The 20,519-nt window shown below is 36.0% G+C and overlaps 1 protein-coding gene across 9 annotated transcripts in view; it reads right to left on the reverse strand.

The window, feature by feature from the left end:
* LOC120523933 (arf-GAP with Rho-GAP domain, ANK repeat and PH domain-containing protein 1) overlaps nt 1-20,519 on the reverse strand; it is a 391,846-nt gene that overhangs the window by 81,934 nt on the left and 289,393 nt on the right. For all 9 annotated transcript variants that reach the window (XM_039745649.1, XM_039745646.1, XM_039745647.1 and 6 more), the window contains 2 exons: nt 10,718-10,803; nt 8,679-8,861 (listed from right to left, as the gene is read on the reverse strand). In XM_039745649.1, the coding sequence (XP_039601583.1) occupies nt 8,679-8,861; nt 10,718-10,803 (269 nt within the window). The remainder of the gene's footprint in view (nt 1-8,678; nt 8,862-10,717; nt 10,804-20,519) is intronic.

Raw genomic sequence — 20,519 nt, forward strand, 5'->3', positions numbered from 1 at the left:
TTGTTTTGCAGCACAACATTTATTTGAATGGGTCTCTAAAATGAGTTTTATCACTTCAGAAGCAGAGGGATGACAACAAGGGTAACTGGTATGTGTGTGTAATTCTTCACACCAAATGAGAAAGGAAACAGGAAGATAAAATGTAAAGTGTACTTGCCAAAAACCACAAGACACATCTGAAACTGCTCTAGTATCTAGACTCTGACAGGAGGGCGACTAAAGAAATAAAGGGAAATTCCTTTTGGTTCACATAATAAATGCATGTTTTAGAGATTTAAAAAATGTGCAGCAGTGCTGGTTGGTTTATCAGCTAATGGATTATAAATCTAAAAAAAAGATCAATTATGTCTATGATTACTTAGAAAAAAAGCCATAAAAATTCAAAAGCACAAAAAGTTACAAATATTACTGAAGTCTACATAAACCATTAGGTGCTCAAAAACATGCAGCATAATCTCACAGCCATAACAGTATTGCCTATGCCAAAAAGAACAGATGGCATCTATAATTCCTCTAAGCAGTTTACGAACCGCCTCTGTTAAAATGAGCATTAAAACTCCAGACATGAAAAGAGATTTTAACTCCCAGCAAAATTTTAAAGCAATGATGTTAGAAAAGGTTAGACTTGCACAGAAAATATTACAGATAATAATTCTGAACTTACCAGACAAGCATGATATCCACCTTTGAAAATTGATCATTTGAATGCCAAGAAGATGAAAAAAATCAGCACAGAACAGAGTTATTGAAAACAGTATACACAAACCAGCTTGCAGCTACAGCGGCAGAGAACTTTTACATTACTCACGCCTTATTCATCCAAACCCAAACAATGGAAGGGGCTGGGATTTGGAAGATTAAGCTTTTCTTCAGACTTCTCTGATGTCACAAAAAGGGGAGGGAGGTATCTCATGTTTTGGGGAAAGATAAACAAACCAGCATGCGGCAAACTGACATCAGGAGCACTGAAGCCCTGAAGGAGAGATCACATTTCTCTAGCATGCCACAAAAGGAAGAACTCCATGCTGCTGCTTTTATTCCTTCATTTTAAACAAACAGAATGATCCTACTATAAGAATATGGAAAATGAGTTGCAGATATCATAACATACAAGATGAGCTGTGCCTGTTTCCGTTTTAAATAGAAATAATAAGAATAAATCTGAAACAAATTATCAAGAGAAGCTTCTCAATGGTAAGGTATTAAGAGTGGCATAAAAATGTTTAAGTACATTTAAGCTCAGTTTTAAAACTGCCTTAGCATTTTATTTTTTTGAATACTGCCTAAAGTAAGTTGCAAGATGAAGCTGCATAATGAATTATACTCTATTTATAAAGCAGAAAGATATAAAACATATACATAAAAAAATTAACTGCCCTTCAATTTGACAAATCTACAGAAAAGTTAACTGCCTTCTTTGTATTATATTGGTTCTTAAGTACAAAGCCACTTTGTAGGTTACTTTGTATGTTTATTTGAAAAAGAAAACTTATAAGGGTGATGAAATACATTTTTATCAGTGCAGTATCAAGCTGCAATTGAAAAATAGGTAGATATAATATGCATAATTGAGCAGCTTTCACCTGACAATATAAAGTATTGTTTAATAAAATAGGGTCCTATAATGTTGATCAAGGTTAATTGTTGCCCTTTGTAAATTACACTAAAAATACTTAATGTCTAATAGTCATGCCACATGCACTGGTGTAGAGAAACACAGATGAATCATCTACATACTTCCCTACACTGTGTTCCAAATTTACCTCTAAGACGCACCACCTGATGAATAAGAGTCTAATGGCAGGCCAAAGTAATTAACTACTAAAATTATGGAGCACACAACATGACTTTGGACTCAGACAGGACCTTGGAGTTCCCAGAATAAAGTCAAACAAATTTGGAAATTTGGGGCATAGTATAGCATCACTGGTTTCCAATTCAAAGCACAAAGCACTGAAATTTGAGAACTTAAATACAACCATTTTTTTTTTTAAAAAAGCCATTTCATTTTTTATAAAAGACACCACAACTTGCCAATACAGTAAGAGTAATGCTTCCATTATATGCATTTTTCTGTATTATAAACTATACATTGCATAACATTTGTCTTGTAAAAGGTTAAAAACACATCAGTATAAATCACTACATAAAAATCAGAGTAAATTAGGTATTCAACTAGATTCATGGCCAGGTGAATGCAGCTACTCTTTGTAAAGTACTTTGCACTAAAAAGGCATTCCACAAATAATCAGCCGACTGAATCAGCTCTGAATAATGGCAAGGAATGCAAACAGATCTGTAGTCAAGCAATGTGGCCTAGTGGCTAAGACGCTGAGATTGTAAAGCACAAGGTTCCAAGTTTAATTAATCTTCAGTGCTTACCTACTGTGTGACCCCAAGGCAGCCGTTTAGTCTGCTTGTATTACAATTGTAAAAATCTGGAAACAAGCATGCTGTATGTGCAATGCCCGGAGGGATGGTGTTCACTTGGAAATACACAACATAAAATAAAGCATGGTTCAGACAGGTGACTGGGGAAAAATAAACATCGGATATAAGGTTTGCATAATTTTATAATGTGAAATTTGGCAACTGTGAGGCAAAAACAGGAGGAGCAAAACTCAGTACCAAGACATGTCTGTTTACACTCTGAGGGGCTTTCCTAACAATGGGCTGCCCCCAGTGTGGGCCATATTACCTTTTGGTATAAAAAGGGCTGTTAAGGCCCCAGGTCTTTTATTATGATGCAGACTTTGAAAGAGTAGGTGCAGCATGACACAGAAAAAGAATGAGAGCGAGATAGAGAAACAGAGAGGGAATCTGGTAGGAGAGTTCACATGGGAGAAAGTGAGGGAGATGAACAGAGGTGGTCAAAGACATTGGAGTTTCTTCATTTTAGTCATGACAGGGCCTAAGGTGATTTTTAACATAAGGGGATTTTAACAAATGCAACCCCATCTTAAATTTACTTCAGTGGTCATGTCCTTTATTTTTGGGGAGTGTTTCTATATATCTTTATTGCTCAAAATATAGACAGAATGGTGGTCTGCCTGAAATATGTACATTCAAACCATGTTTTTGTTTAGATTTTTCTATTGTTTCCTCTTGCATCCCAAGAACATGTAAAGTAGGTAAAGCTGCAACTATAAGTTTATCTGGTATGCGTGAATGTGTCCTGTGATAAAGTAGCCATTAGTAAAGGGTGCCAGAAAAGGAGCAAAGGCATTCCATGACCAAAGAATGAAAAGTGGTCTTGAAAAATAGATTTATAATATATACATATATACATTGAAATAGGAAAAAAAAACTTCACATCAGTCCCTGTCTCATACATGTTCATCACCTAGCTAATGCAGAAGGCCAATGCAGGTACAAGCCCACAAGGCAGCACTCTCTGCATTCATCAGCCCAACCAGGCCATGCCATGCATCCAGGTACCAAGAGGTCACCAGTAAACATCACCTCAGGCTTGTATCCTATCATGCGTCCAACATTCTTGTACAGTACTTAACAATGCTAGACTAAATTTAGTGAGGACCGTCATGGAAATGCCTGGCTCTCCAGAAGTTCTCAGAGGAAGCTGAAAAATGTTGATGAGGCTAAAGAATCTAAGTATGGGAACTCAGTGTGAAGCCACGATGACCCTCATCAAGAAAAATTAAATATATATTCCAGACAATTATTTGATAAAGCAAAATAAAATTCTTTACTATAGTAAAGTAAACTGATTGGCATTAAAAATATCAGTACAAGGATTTTTTCATTAAAATATTTCCTTTTGTTATATGAAAGTAATTTTGTTATGTTTTTAAGATATCCATATGTTTCTTTTAGCATTTAAAGGAACAGTTTCCCCAAAATTAAATAATTCAGTCTTTTATTTATCGTCAAAATTGAATCAGGTTGAATTATCAGTAGGTTATATGTAGGTCTCAAGTTGTATTATATTATTAAATAATCCTCAGAAGAATAACAATTCAGCATCTTCATTCAGCAATGTACACCCACAAAAACTTTCTCTTGATGCCCACCTGCTTGTTACCACAGGGACTGTCATTTTTTCAGTACCATAACCTGGCTCTACTTCTGCACTTTATCAATACGGGAGGCTGACCTTGTCTCAATTCGTTTACAGTTGGGTAAGGAGTTGGGTTTTCTTTTAGGCAAGAAGCTTATTTGCCATGGAAAGTATTGTGAAAATATTGTTAGCTGTGACATGTCTCCCACTGTCTGTGAAAGACTCAACAAACTGCATCATCACAACCATAGACAGTCCTTCCCTGGTAAACAAATGGGATCTGAGGAAAGAGTCCATGGACCAGACTTTATGTGAACACACTCAAGAGATGGAGCACCAGCATAGAGAGGTTCAGACACATGTGGATACAGAAGAACAGACACTGCAGGTACAGTTAGGACAAGAGAAATCATTTCTAAATTATTCGATCATCTGTCTTTAACAGATAGCATGGCTAGTAAATTATAAATCAGTCATTCAAGCAGTAATAGCCATTTACAACTTTAGAAATGTCTTGGTTATAGTTTTAAAGCAATTTAATAATACCCTGATAAAAATAAAAGTTTCAGGTTTCTAAAAATTATTTGTGGGTGATTCTAAACTTTAGAATGGTAATATAGATAAAACTAACAAAGTGGCAAATGACTGTGTACTTTATATGCTCAAACTGATAACACAGGAGGTGTTAATTTTTCAGAGTATTTTTTTACTGTAGCTTACACTATATTCAATCCAGAGCAACTGAGTGTAATTGTTAGTTACACTGTTAAATGTTTATAATATCACAGGAGCGTGGTTTCAAGTGCCTGGTGAACTCTTTACTATGAAGAAGAAGAAAATAACTTATTTACTGTATTCCAATGAAGAGGAGCTTGTCAGCTGCACTGTTTATGATTTATAGGAAGAATACATTTTTTGGGAAGACTCTGCAAAGCAAATTGTTATTTACCGTATCTGCACAATACTACTTCTCTTATAGCATTACAAAGTTTAATTATGTGTCAGCTTTGTCCTTTTGTTCATCACAATAACCTAAACATACTCTGTAGATCTATTACTAAGCCAAGCTCATTGACAAGTTTCTGTGTCATTGTGTACACAAATTTAAGGGATTACAATTTCATAAAACAACAGTTTGCTATAATTTTGGAGTTCTGATAAATAGCAGCTGTTAAAGCACACTTTAAGATTCTCAAACCCACTGTTTACCTATGTAATATTTCCCTGTTGGATTTGAATGATAACATCTACAATTAAGTGACAGAAACTGAGTGACAATTTCAACTAACCCTCTATATTAGAGCTGATGTGGTATATACAGTGCATCCGGAAAATATTCACAGTGCATCACTTTTTCCATATTTTGTAATGTTACAGCCTTATTCCAAAATGGATTAAATTCTTTTTTTTTCCCTCAGAATTCTACACACAACACCCCATAATGACAATGTGAAAAAAGTTTACTTGAGGTTTTTGCAAATTTATTAAAAATAAAAAAACTGAGAAATCACATGTACATAAGTATTCACAGCCTTTGCTCAATACTTTGTCGATGCACCTTTGGCAGCAATTACAGCCTCAAGTCTTTTTGAATATAATACCACAAGCTTGGCACACCTATCCTTGGCCAGTTTCGCCCATTGCTCTTTGCAGCACCTCTCAAGCTCCATCAGGTTGGATGGGAAGCCATTTTAAGATCTCTCCAGAGATGTTCAATCGGATTCAAGTCTGGGCTCTGGCTGGGCCACTCAAGGACATTCACAGAGTTGTCCTAAAGCCACTCCTTTGATATCTTGGCAGTGTGCTTAGGGTCGTTGTCCTGCTGAAAGATGAACCGTCACCCCAGTCTGAGGTCAAGAGTGCTCTGGAGCAGGTTTTCATCCAGGATGTCTCTGTACAATGCTGCCGTCATCTTTCCCTTTATCCTGACTAGTCTCCCAGTTCCTGCCGCTGAAAAACATCCCCACAGCTTGATGCTGCCACCACCATGCTTCATTGTAGGGATGGTATTGGCCTGGTAATGAGCGGTGCCTGGTTTCCTCCAAACGTGACGACTGGCATTCACACCAAAGAGTTCAATCTTTGTCTCATCAGACCAGAGAATTTTGTTTCTCATGGTCTGAGAGTCCTTCAGGTGCCTTTTGGCAAACTCCTGGCAGGCTGCCATGTGCCTTTTACTAAGGAGTGGCTTCCATCTGGCCACTCTACCATACAGGCCTGATTGGTGGATTGCTGCAGAGGTGGTTGTCCTTCTGGAAGGTTCTCCTCTCTCCACAGAGGACCTCTGGAGGTCTGACAGAGTGACCATCGGGTTCTTGGTCACCTCCCTGACTAAGGCCCTTCTCCCCCGATCACTCAGTTTAGATGGCCGGCCAGGTCTAGGAAGAGTCCTGGTAGTTTCGAACGTCTTCCAATTATGGATGACGGAGACCACTGTGCTCATTGGGACTTTCAAAGCAACAGAAATTTTTCTGTAACCTTCCCCAGATTTGTGCCTCGAGACAATCCTGTCTCGGGGGTCTACAGACAATTCCTTTGACTTCATGCTTGGTTTGTGTTCTGACATGAATTGTCAACTGTGGGACCTTCTATAGACAGGTGTGTGCCTTTCCAAATCATGTCCAATCAACTGAATTTACCACAGGTGGACTCCAATTAAGCTGCAGAAACATCTCAAGGATGATCAGGGGAAACTGGATGCACCTGAGCTCAATTTTGAGCTTCATGGCAAAGGCTGTGAATACTTATTTACATGTGCTTTCTCAATTTTTTTATTTGTAATAAATTTGCAAAAATGTCAAGTAAACTTTTTCATGTTGTTATTATGGGGTGTTGTGTGTAGAATTCTGAGGAAAAAAATTAATTTAATCCATTTTGGAATACGGCTGTAACATAACAAAATGTGGAAAAAGTGATGCGCTGTGAATACTTTCCGGATGCACTGTAACATTGAACCTAGCTATATAAAGATCTTTTAATTAATCAGACCGACCAACTCAGAATATTCCCAGATATTTACTTAGGCAGAATGCTTTTGGAAATATTTAATGATTTATTATTTTTTTCAATGGCGCACGCTGTCTATGCTGTATATATATTTTAGATGATCCTTGGCTTAACAAGTTCACACATCCTCTGGTAAAGAGCGTGTTTTTCCTTAGCTCTTGCAGCTGTTAGAACTTACGTTTTAGAAATGTAGAATTAGCTTCCACATCATCATACAGTATTTCTAGTTTGCAGTGGTGAGTATATTTTTCTAAATAACTGGCAATGTTGAGTCACTTCAGTAGACATCTTCCATTATTTTTAGCTTGGCTTGTACAAAATCTATAACATTGTCATCCAGCAGAGAGCTAATGCACTATGGGTAAATATAATAATTACTACTGTATAGTGTGTGGTAGAAGAAGGATTACTGCTCTCTCCAGAAGGTGTATATTCTTAAGGCTGCTATTATCATTCATTTTGATTTTTCCAATTAAAAACACATACACACACACACACATTGTTCATTCAATGCCCACACTTAATTTAATAAAAAATAGTATAAAACGTTATTGATACACAAGAAGAGAATAAGAACCTCTCAAAATTTATATAAAAAATTGGCACATAATGCAGCATGTGTGTTGGACTTAGAATCGAAAATGTTTCAGGATCAAACATCAAATTATACTCTATCTGTATAAATGTGGTAGCTCATAAAATATTCAGTAAAAATTTGCATTTTTATCAGGTTTTTTACTTCATGTTTGCCAAGTGATTTAAAAACTAAGATACTATTAAAAGCACAAAAAGGGAATACACTCACTGAACACCTTTTCTGATTTGCTTTTCCATTAGATGTTAACAATTGCTATGATTTAAACTTTTTCAAAAATTACTTCTTAACATTTCAAGGGACTTGTGATAGCGTATATATGGAATTAATATTGATGGTTTGATAATTGAGCTTATATCTCTAGATGTTATAATTCTGATTGCTATTTATTTATTTGAAAAGTCTTGCTTACACTTTTCATTCAGTTAAAATTCAAACTATATATTACTGTATTACTAAAAAAGTAACACTGTTAAAATATCAACAATAACAATCAATTCTAACAGTAATGGTCACAACATTAGAGCTTGCAAAAACAAGTAAGATTTCATGGTATTTTCATCTTAAGAAGACATGTCTTTTTTCCATTTCCAATAAAACATTTATATTTGAAGGCTGGCAAATTTCTCATCATATTACAGTTTGTGATCTGTTCATTTTTTTTAATTTACAAAAAAAAAGCAAAAAGTCAAGAATTTGTGATTTCTGCAGCACATTTAAATCACAAGGTATTTATATTCTAAAGTGAAATTTTAAGAAATTTCACTGTACCCAAGCCACATTTAGTTTTATTGCCCACTAAGTAAATTTGATGAATAAATCTAATACATTCTGAACAAGTATTATATTCAATTGAGGATTACTCTTTTCTTGTAAACTGAAGATGACTTACATAAAAGGCCCATTCATTTTTCACACCTTACCTTGGTGTCTTAATACTGGAATTTTTATCTGATTTCAGAAATCCAGTTAGATTGCAGAACACTTTTTGTTTTGCACAGCACCTGCTTCTTGGGACCTTCATGCCCAGTGCTTATACTAACAGTAAACAGTAGTTACCTTGTCTAGTGCTTCCTGGTTCCCAAAGAGTTGGTGGTAACGACGGTACTTGCCCTCTCTGTACTTTGCACTGATAAATCTCCGACGATCACTGCTGCAGCTTGCCGGTGACAAAGCTTCACTGGGGGGAATATTAGCTGCCCAAAACTCGTTAGACTTTTGATTACCCATAACCAGAAACAGCTGAAAAAAAACACAAAAATATTAGAATGAAGATCTGATTCTCTGGGTAAATCTTCATCATCTTCAAAAATATTTTCTGAACGTTGGGAACTTAAAACAGCCTTGTATGTCACAAATTGTAACCAAGTTTGTAACCAAAAACAATCATGTTTTGTTATTTGTTATTTACAATGAAAACATGAAAAATAAAGACAATAATAACTAATAAATATCATGCTCTGCCACACCTAAACTGTCTTATACCAACAGATGGAAGATAAAAAGAAGTAAACAAAACAGTATATAAATAAATTCAAAGTGGCCTGCATTAATATTATTAACTTGCATTAGGCAGTAGCTATTACGTTTATACCTCTTGGCAGATTAAACTATCTTGGCTTAAACGACACCAGCAGTCTTAAACCAAATAAAAATCAACTTAATAGTGGCTTTGTGCTGTTGAGTATTCGAAGTAGATATGATTGAAGATGGTGCACTCACAATGGTAAGAGATTTCTGCCTGCTAACCAACAGACATTTAGTAGAAATTGTATTCAAAGTAAAACCTTTTGTTGATTGGCTGATAAAAAAGTGAGCAATTATCTAAAATAAATGCGAAAAAGGAGTAATCTAGAGCCACAGATACTATATGAAGCAATGTGTATGTGATCAAAAGTAATTTTCTTTTTTTTTTACCATGATTATATTTTTAGGCTGATTGCCTAGGTACAACACTAATTTTAAAATAAATACATCTAATGACTACAGATTTCTTATAAACAGTAAGTGTTTTTACTAAAAACACCTCTTAAAAATAAAATCAATGACTTAACCTACCAGACAGTTAATAGCCTAAAAAATTACAAATTTGCAGGTGTTTTATTATTTCAACCTATTAACTCAATTAAGGCAGCTAGGAAAGGGAAACAGAAAATGCCATCTTCATAAGTAAACAAATTATTGTACCAGGGGGTCCTCGGGTTACAACGTCGCGACATACAACGTTTCAAGTTTACGATGCTCATTCCCATTAAAACTTAAAAAAAATTGAGACGTGAGTGTTTCGGATTACGCTGTTAGCATCGTACTTACAGACTTACGAGGGTGAACTACTTTGGTTGCGGGTGGCGAAAGTATGCGGCATATGAGTGAGGGAGTTTGCGAACTACAGTAGTTTTCTTGCATGCTGTGAAAGTGAAAGTACGCGGTGTATGAGTGAGGGATTCGAACTTACAACACTCACTCCCATAAAAACTTAAAAAAATTGAGACATGAGTGTTTCGGCTTATGCCATTTCCGTCGTACTTACAGACTACGTGGGCAAACTAGTTTGGTTATGCGCAGTGGAAGAATACACAGTAACACAGCAAAGGAAGTTGGCAAACTCGTTTGGTTGCACGCGGAGGAAGTGTTCTATTTGTGTTGCTTTGTTTGGCAACTTTTTGGCCCTTATCATGGCTCCTAAATGAAAGTCAGAGTCTTCAGATGGTAGTGTTTCGAAGAAGAGGAAAGCCATCACGATGGAAGTGAAATTAGACATTGTAAAGAGATCAGAAGGAATAAAGGTAAGGAATTTATTTTTACACTCATTTTTGACATTTTTTCTGTTACTACAGTACAGTGTACAGTACAGTATATGTATATCCTTTTCCTTTTTCTGTGGCTTAGTTGTGTTTTTATGTTCTAGATTATAATTTTGCAAATGTGTTAGGATAGGTAAGTGACTTAGGCTAGGATGTGTTTCGACTTACACCTAAATTCGGGTTACATCACTGTTGTAGGAATGGAACTGTGTCGTAACCTGAAGGACCCCTTGTATTTATATTTTATTTTATTTTTTCCACACTAACAATCATAGAACACTTAGATCCACCTACCTCAATTAGTTCTTCAGTCCAGACTTTTTTGTCCATCTTCAGACTCCGCACTTTTGAAATGCTAGGTCCCAGACTTCTATGCTCCCCTTTTGAAATATTAAATAAATATTAAAAACAGATAGTGGAGATGAGATATGTTACATTACATGCTCTGTAAGGAAACACAAAAGAATCATCTCACAATAGTCACTTTTATAATATAGACGTTAAGCCAAAAACTTCTGCTCCACTTCCTATTTGATTTTGACTATGATATATTTAAATAATAATAAAAATAACAATACATTTTATTTATATAGCACCTTTCCCATGCTCAAGGTGCTTATTTAAACAGCAGGGTATACGTAACATTGGGTAGAAATATTTCTGCATAGAACACTAAACAGATAAATACAGGAGATACAAAGCATTAAAAAGACTAAAAGACAATAAACAAAAGTAAAATGCAAAATTCAATACTAAAAGAAAGGCCTGAACAAGTAACATAATTTGTGATACAGCACATACACATAAATTATCCTGAGCATCTGGAGAGAGTGGCAAACTGAAAGAAGGGACAGAATGTCAGGTTAAGTTAAAAGTCTCCCTGAACAGATGGGTTTATGTTGTCTTTTTAAAAGAATGAATGGAGTCCGCTGATCTAATTAAATTTGGGATGTCATTATAAAGTCTGGGCGCTAAAGGCCCTGTCACCCATGGAGTGTAGATTAGTGTGTGGTACAACAAGATTACCAGAATCAGAGGACCTTAGTGGGTGAACAGGAGCATAACAATGAAGAAGGTCATTGATGTAGTCTAGTGCAAGGCCATTTAATGCTTTGTATGTTAATAATAGAATTTTATATTCAATTCTGTAAGACAAAGGAAGCCAGTGTAGGTAAGGCAGGATGTTTGTAATGTGCTCGCTGTTACTGGTTCGTTCTGGGAATCTTGCAGCAGAGTTTTGAATCAGCTGGAGTTGTGATAAAAGATTAGAAGGGACACCTGCTAGTAGGGAGTTACATAATAATCGATGCGGGATGTGATAAAAGGATGGACAAGTTTGTCAGAATTAAAAAAGGAGAGGAATGAGTGAACACGGGATATGTTACGGAGGTGAAAGTACACAAGTTTCTTAATGGGGTTTATGTGGGTGGAATAAAAATGAGAGGAATCAAAGATGACAAGATTCCTTGCATTAGAAAAAGGTCTCGTGAGATCACTGTCAAGAGTGACTGAGAAGCCCTAATTTAAGTTGTGCTTTAATGCCAATTTGCAGAAGTTCAGTTTTAATTTTAAAGAGTTCTGCTCCATGCAGGTTTTAATTTCACGGAGACAAGTTACGAGCTGAGAAAGCTCTGATGAAGTTTCACTTATAATATTAAAACAGAGTTGAGTATCATCTGCATAAAAATGATAACCCAGTCCATAGTTATGATTGATATGGCCAAGGGGAAGCATACAAATAGAAGAAGAGCAGAGTGCCGAGGACGGAGCCCTGAGGAACTCCTTGTGTGATTGGTGCTGAGCTGAATCTGCTGTTGGTAAGACTAACAACCTCTTGCCTGTCAGTCAGATAGGACATAAACCACTGGTGGGCAGTGCCAGAGATACCCATCATGTTCTCCATTCTGGGAAGTAGAATATCATGTCTAACATTGTCAAATGCTGCACTAAGATCTAACAAAATGAATATGCTGATTTGTCCAGTGTCTGCTGCCATAAGCAAATCATTAGTTATGCAAAGCAGGGCAGTTTCACAGCTGTGCTGTGCCCTGAAACCACTGGTAACACAGTCTGGCATTTTGGGTTATCAGGAAATGCCTGCATACTTTCATTTTTATATTTTTCTTTGATGACTTCTATATAATATTCTTTGTATTTTTCCAAAACCATTCTTTCTCCTAATTTACATTAATACAGACAATATGAAATGTTTCTCAAATTTAAAATGTATACATTTTGCTTCCTCTGGGCATAATTTGGTCCAAATTATAAGCAATAATTTAGTTTTATTTATTATTTTAAATATTGTCTTATTTAACTTCAGCTAAGCCATCAATCAATTTGGAGACAATCTTTGTATGGCACCATTTTATGCTATATCAACTTCAGCTAGCATACTGCACTGACAAAAAAGAAGACTTGTATAATAGATAATTGGCTTGCCATGACAAACGAACACCATACAGCTGCAGATATAGCTTACCAAATACTTTAAAACTAGTTTTTCGGAATGTCTTAAGGCAGGAGGTGCTTTAACATGTGTCAATTTACAAGTCAAATAAACCTAATAAGCTTATACTGTATTTGGGATGTGGAAGAAAAGGAGCACTCACAGAAAATGTACGAAAAGTATACTTTCAACTTTACACGAACATGATGCTGACAAAAAAAATTAATCACGATCGAATATAAAATACTTGTAACAATATAGCTGGCTTAAGGGTATGCAGACCAGAATTAAAGGTGGAGTCTCTCGCCATTCTGACATGTGAAATACATATCATTAAGTCGGTCAGACTGTGTAAGAAGAGCAAAATGGACAAAAATAACATTGCAATTTTAGAATAAATGTATATCTGAGGGCGGCACGGTGGCGCAGTGGTAGCGCTGCTGCCTCGCAGTAAGGAGACCTGGGTTCACTTCCCAGGTCCTCTCTGTGTGGAGTTTGCATGTTCTCCCCGTGTCTGCGTGGGTTTCCTCCGGGTGCTCCGGTTTCCTCCCACCATCCAAAGACATGGAGGTTAGGTGCATTGGCGATCCTAAATTGTTCCTAGTGTGTGCTTGGTGTGTGGGTGTGTGTGTGTGTGCCCTGCAGTGGGCTGGCGCCCTGCCCGGGGTTTGTTCCTGCCTTGCGCCCTGTGGTGGCTGGGATTAGCTCCAGCAGCCCCCCGTGACCCTGTGTTAGGATATAGCAGGTTGGATGGTGACTGACTGATGTATATCTGACTGCATCGATGGCAGGAGGAACATGTATATGTGATTAGGTAAAGAAAGCTCAGTATTTTAGACATAGGTTAAATAAAAATGAAATAAAAAAAGATAAAAATGTGAATTGGCAAAAGAGGACTACAAAAAAGCCTTGATGACAGATAAAAAATAAGGAATCATAAAGACATAAAAGAAAACATATTAAGCATTTGACTAAGTACCAAAGATACAGTGTATATAAAGCATTAAGGTTATAAATACTACCACCATACGGGAGGAGCAGTTTGGTGTTATGCCAGGGACAACTGATTTAGTCATTGCATTGAGACAGCTCATAAAGAAGCATCAGTATTATATATACAGTATTTACTGATTTGTAGAAGGCTTATAATACAGTGCCACGTCAACAGTTGCATGAGAGACAAAGTAGTATCAAAGAAGTATGTGAGGATCACCCAGGATAAGTATGAGGGTGTGAGGACTCGGGTAAAAAGCAGTGTTGGGGTAACAGACAAGATTACCTTTAGAGTAGGTCTGCACCAAAGATCTTCTTGAAGTCCTTATCTCTTTGATTTGATCTTTGATTTGATTATGGATGTGTTGAGTAATGGAATAAAAGACCAATCCCCTGGTGCATGATTTGGGCTAATGACATTGTTTCATATAGAACCAGAAAAGAAGAAGTGGGGAGAATGCAAAGGATGGGGCTTTGGAAGATAGAGGGTTGAAGATATATAGGAAGAAGATCGATATGAGAGAGATGATATGGGGTTTTGTGATGATCAGGATTCAAAAGTTAGCCTGCAGGGAGAACTACTGAAAATAATGGATACATTTAAATAACAAAGATCAGTGGTAGCCCAAGATGGAAAATTAGTTACAGGGATAACCCATAGGGTGCATTGTGGGTGGAAAAAAATGGAAGATGGTATCAGAAGAGTATTGTGTGATTGAATAATTAAGGCAAAGGTTAAAGGCAAGGATTTTAAACAGTGGTAAGACCAGCAATGGAGTTTGGAGTGGAGACTTGGGCAGTAAAGGAAGCACAGGAGAAGAAGTTAGAATGTTGAGATGTGGGGTTGCAAAAAAAGACAGAATAACAAATGAGACAATCAGAGGTAGAACAAAAGTGGGAAAGTTTCTAAGAATGTGCAGAAAAGTAGGGCAAAGGCATATGGACATATGATGAGTACAGACAATGAATATGTGGGCAAAAAAGTGATGGGAAAGGCAGTACAGAGGAAGAGAAAGTGAGGGAGGCCAAAGTGAAGGTGGATGGACAAAGTAAAAGAAGATCTGAAAGAAAAGAATTTGTGGTGTAGGACCGAGCTGTATGGGGAAGATTGATCAAGCACATCACCCCACATAGACAAGGGAACAGATAAAGAGTAAGAAGAAGCCACTGAAATGCCTTCTGGTGCAACTATAAAGGACAGATATACATTGTCAAACATTGGGCATAGCGTCTGTGATATCACAGAGATCAATGACACAGCTTCTAAAGTGGGTTCCACTATTCAAAGGCTTAATAGCACTGCTTCTGACTTATATTTCACTATTGACACTAACAAAGACATCAGTGGTTCATTGTGGCTCTTGCTGTTTGGTCTTCTACCAGAGACCCAACATGTTTTCGATTCAATTGCAAATAAAAAACAATAATTGAAGTACCCAGATTAAGCTTTCTTAATTTTCTTGTTCATTTCTTTAATAAATTATACTTCATGATATATAAAGAGGTAAAATTAACCTCACTTCATATTTGTCAGTATCTCAGAATTATAGAAATTCTTTTCATTCCCTACATCTCCATAAAATCTATGTTCACTTTGTATGAAAGAAATCATTTACAAAAGATACTTGCATATGAGAATTTTCTTGTCAATTATGTTTTGTTTTGCTCTTATCAAACGTCTTAGTTAGTATTAGTTTGAAGCGTCTTTCAAAATTTTCCAGCTCCATAGTTATTTTTAAAAATGTATCATCAAGTACCCAACCATTAAGAAACAGGAAATGAGACAAATTATTTTAGCTTGCCACATATCATAATTACAGAATCTCCAAATCATACATTTACAATCAAGCTTCTTCTGTTATGCGCACAAATGAGAGGAACTTTCTGAAATACTGATGTACGCCACAATACAAACATCTGTTATTATCTGTATATGTCATGGCAAGTAGTTATGCAAACTAAATCATTTGCATTCCAGGCCATGCTGATATCCCATGCCAACCTTCATGCAAAATTAGATCACTGCATCAGACTCCAATTAATTTTGTCACAAAGAGAATAACTGAAAAAACCCAAGTACTGTAAACAGTTCATTGTTTTTTGCTCACTACAAGTTTCTAGCAATTTATTTGTCACATTACTCCATTAATCAAACCCATTTTTCCACCTTGGAGCACCTTCCAAATACAGTGTACTCTTAATATTATCTGCCTTATAATTTAAACAATGTGGCAGTCACATAAAGTCTGGGGTGTAGGTGTTATGTCCTAGGTAACATAACATTTAAAAAGAGTTAGCACAGTTACAGTATACAGTATATGCTCAAAAATGCCACCAATGACAGGGAAAACAAAGGGGCTCTTTATTGGTTTTTAGATTTCCTCACAATACATACTAACAAAATAGTATGTAACAGTAAAGTTAACCATTACTCACATACTTTTACACAGCAACCTAATAAAGCTCAACATGTTAGACACATTTAACATTAAAAACAATAATTGCTTCATATACAGTAAAAGAGTACATTTGGTATGCAAGCTGGCTCTCATTCTTGGTTTACTTAATGAATGCCTTGAGTTTAAAGTGCTTTGTGGGTTTTAGATATTTTGACACTCCATCTTTGTTATTTCTAATTACCCCTTATTGTACCATTTCGTATATATCAACCATCTGCTGTGTCTTTGTCTAGCATTAGTATCTTACTGACTACTTGTTTTCATACTTACTATTTCTTTGCCTGTTTTTAAACTATTTGTTTCAATTTTGTTTTCAGGGCTCACTCTTCCGATTTATTTATAGAAATTTGTGCTGCGGCAGTATCCTTCACTATTCTGCATCCAGTACATAGCCCTCAGTTTCTTGCAAAATGCTCAAAACATGAATAGAAAAGAAGGCAAAACACCATCACATATGGTACAGGCCTAATAATGTGTGAACATCACCGGTACATGGCCCTTGGTTGCCAAGAAAAGTAATACAAAGCAATTTGTGAAAAGAAATTATTGAACATCAGCTTGGGTGTTACTGTAGACCAGGGGTGTCAAATCCATGGTCCTCAATCAAAAAATGACACAAGAATGATGGTTGTTTTTCTCAAAAAAATAAAATGTGTATCATATATAGATTTTATTCTTATACGTACAACTTACATTCACACCAAACAATGAAATGTATCTTATATATCTGTGTAGTATAGCTCAGTACAGTGACTAACCAGTAGTTATAATGAAAAACTGGCAGTTCATAATGACACAACAAGAAACAGTGAAAAAACAGTGACATGCTACACTGCCACAGGGAACTTTAATGTTTTAGCATGATGCTACTTTAATGACAGTCTCATGAAAGACATAGAAATTTGAGACCAGCTCCCACTCTGCTCACTTTCTAAAACTGCACAGATGTCAGGACTGCCCACCCTTCTGCTTCTTATGTGTCTGCTGCAGCTACTCTACACGATGATCAATTTGACTGTACATGTATTTACTGGTCTGTTTATGTGTTCGCACAGACTCATGGCTGTCATGGCTGCTAAAAGTGCATATAAGTAGTATAAGGCGAAATACTGACTTGGAAGGGCATAAATACTCCTGCAATCAATTATTTTGTGCTAAATATTTGTAATCAATTCAGACCACTTTGAAAAGATGTGTTTTTACTTTGACATTAAATAGTCTTTTTCTATTGACCAATTTCAAAAAAACAAATGAGGGTGAGTGGGGCTCTATATAAAATATACATAGACAGCGTTACACAGAGCCTACAATATCTGCATAAATGTCAAAGCAAATACTTGAAAATGTATTTACTCAGTTCTCACTGAAGGCAAGGGAAAAAGTGTTATTAAATAACAAATCTCTAGAGCCTAGAGATTTTTCTGATTATTCTACAACCCAGGAACTAAGATAGAGGTAGAAAAAAATATATTTTTCTTCAGATAAAAGATTTGGGAGCATCACCTTTTTCCTTCAAACACAGCTACAGCTGAAGAAATAGAATTGCAATGAGTACTTCCTAACAAGCACCAATAAAATGCACACATATTCTGAAACAACATAAAACAGGAAGAAAAAGAACAAGATTGGATATTTGATAAACAAACATGATTGACATTCTTGATAGAGCTCATAAACAGAACATTCTAAAGAAAACCAAACTTGTCAGAGCCATATTCCATTAATCAGTTCAAACAACTCCTGGTAACGTACCAATATGACCACCGACAAACACCAACACATGAATAGTTAGCTAGGAGGCGCACTTCAACATGGTCAATCAATTTAACTGAACATCACTTTAGCGCACTAAAGAGCTACAATACAACTTCTTATAGTCTGATTACCGGCATAACCTTTTCAGTTTCATTAGTTGCATCAGCTTCATTAATTTAGTTTGAATGCTATTTCAGATAGATAGATAGATAGATAGATAGATAGATAGATAGATAGATAGATAGATAGATAGATAGATAGATAGATAGATAACTTTATATCTCAAGGGAAATTCAAATTCCAATACCCAAGAGTTAAACACAAACATTTAAGTAACTGAACATCCTTTTAGCACACTGAGAGACAAAGATCAAACTAAATGACTGAAGCAAATCTGCACACAGTTGAGCTACTACACATCTTCTTATAGTTTGATTTACTGCATATACTTTTCAGTTTCATTACTTTCATTAGTTTAGTTTGAATGATATTTCAGACAGATAGATAGATAGGAGCTCTTTAAATAAATAAATTAATAAATAGGTAGGTAAATAGGTAAATAAATAAATATACACACACTTTGGTCCACACACACATCGGAACGACTATATAGCAAGAAAATTAAAAAGAAAGAAAGGTTCTGACTTGGCTGTGATAGTTAAAGTGAGGCATTATACAGAAGCATTCCTGTTGGTATAAACGAGCCCCAGTAGCATTTCTTGAAAACACTTCTTCTGATTAATTCATTGGCTAAAAGTCCTCAGTGTTGGTGTGTTAGAGAGAGGATGTGTAGCATTGTTCATAATGGCACTCAGTTTAGCTTTAACTCCAGGGGATCCACAGTGCATCCTACAACTAAGCCTGCCCTTTTAGTTAATTTGTTGATTTGGATGGCCTCTCTTGAAGCCCAGCGCTGCCATCACAGTGTTACAAAAGTTTGAAGGATGTCACTTCCCACATTAAAGGAACACAGTCTCCTAAGAAAAAATAGCCTCTTCTGCCCTTTTTTTATATAGTTCCTCTGTGTTCTGAGACCAGTCCAAGCTGTTATTAATGTGGACCCCTAAGTACTTGAAGGAGTGGACCACCTCTACATCTGCCCCTTGAATAGTGACCGGACATAGAGGTTCTTTGGTGTGGCGCAGGTCAATAATCAGATTTGATTAAGTTGCTGACAATTCTCTTTGAACCAAGAAACAAACTTCTCAACCTGACTCCTCCCTCCTTGTCTCATCCCTCTTATCAGTACTCCCCATGAAAGCAGAATTATCTGAGAATTTGTGCAAGTGACATGACCTGGTGTTATATTTGTAGTCTGAGGTGTACACAGTGATTACACTTGTAGTTTTCACTATTTGTTTAGTTTTCTTAACATTTCATAATTTATTTTTAAGCAAAGATATGCCTGATTTTCTGTCTTACACACTAACCATGCACTTTTATAAAATACAGAGATAGAAGTTGCCCAAAAAAACTTAAACGTCACTCTGCTCACAAACAGTGTTACAAAAATATCAGTGAAAACCTTGGAATTAAAACAAAACCAGTATATATTACATGGATTAATGAAGAGAAGAGCTATTTATTTGCATTTAAATTTATATTGGTCTTTTGATAATAAATCTGTTATATTTTACTCCACACTGAATTGGACTAGGCATGTATGTATTTATAGTATGTTTAAGTATTCATCTGATAAAGTAGCCAGCAGATATTCAAATAAATTCTGTAACAGAATCAAGAAGATTTTAATGCTACAGTGGTTCTTACATTAACAATACCATTTAATGCCCGATGAACTGTGTACAGTATTTTTGATTTTATACTATTCATATTGTAACATTAAAAGGATGCTTAACATTAGATAGAAGTGGAGAAAATTAGTATTTGTAATTAAAGAGGCACTAAGCATCCTCACAATCAGGCAATTTGTTTTTATTTTAATAAATTCTCCACAGCATTTGCTACTAAAATACATGCATCATATACTCATATTGAATCATCAAGAGGCTTCATTTTAACAGCCTCTTTAATGAGGCATACAGAAAACTGCAACAAAAGGAGAAGTAAGAGAAATCATATTTGCAGATGCCTCTCTAAAAGTGAACCTCCTGCACCTAATCTTGCAATGTCTGTGGCCCACTGACTTTTCAGCCATAAAATAAATCTTTATTGGTGTCATTCTTGTTTAGAGTAACCTCAGTGTTCTGTTGTTGGTACAGATAGACACAAACTAAAGCTGAAAATAAGATTGATAACATTAATTCTAAATCAAAGTAAATTGTACAGTGGTGTATGTACTATGGTGTAAGCAGCACACTTTCATATACAATAGGCAGTTTTGGAAAATGTATTGCTTGCAGGTCTAGTTGAACGCGTTGTGTCATGATAGACTGTACCCAGGGTCTCTGCTTATACATGTTTCTTACCAATGGTCCAG

This window comes from Polypterus senegalus, chromosome 2 (genome assembly GCF_016835505.1).
Source record: "Polypterus senegalus isolate Bchr_013 chromosome 2, ASM1683550v1, whole genome shotgun sequence".
Classification (NCBI taxonomy): domain Eukaryota; kingdom Metazoa; phylum Chordata; class Cladistia; order Polypteriformes; family Polypteridae; genus Polypterus; species Polypterus senegalus.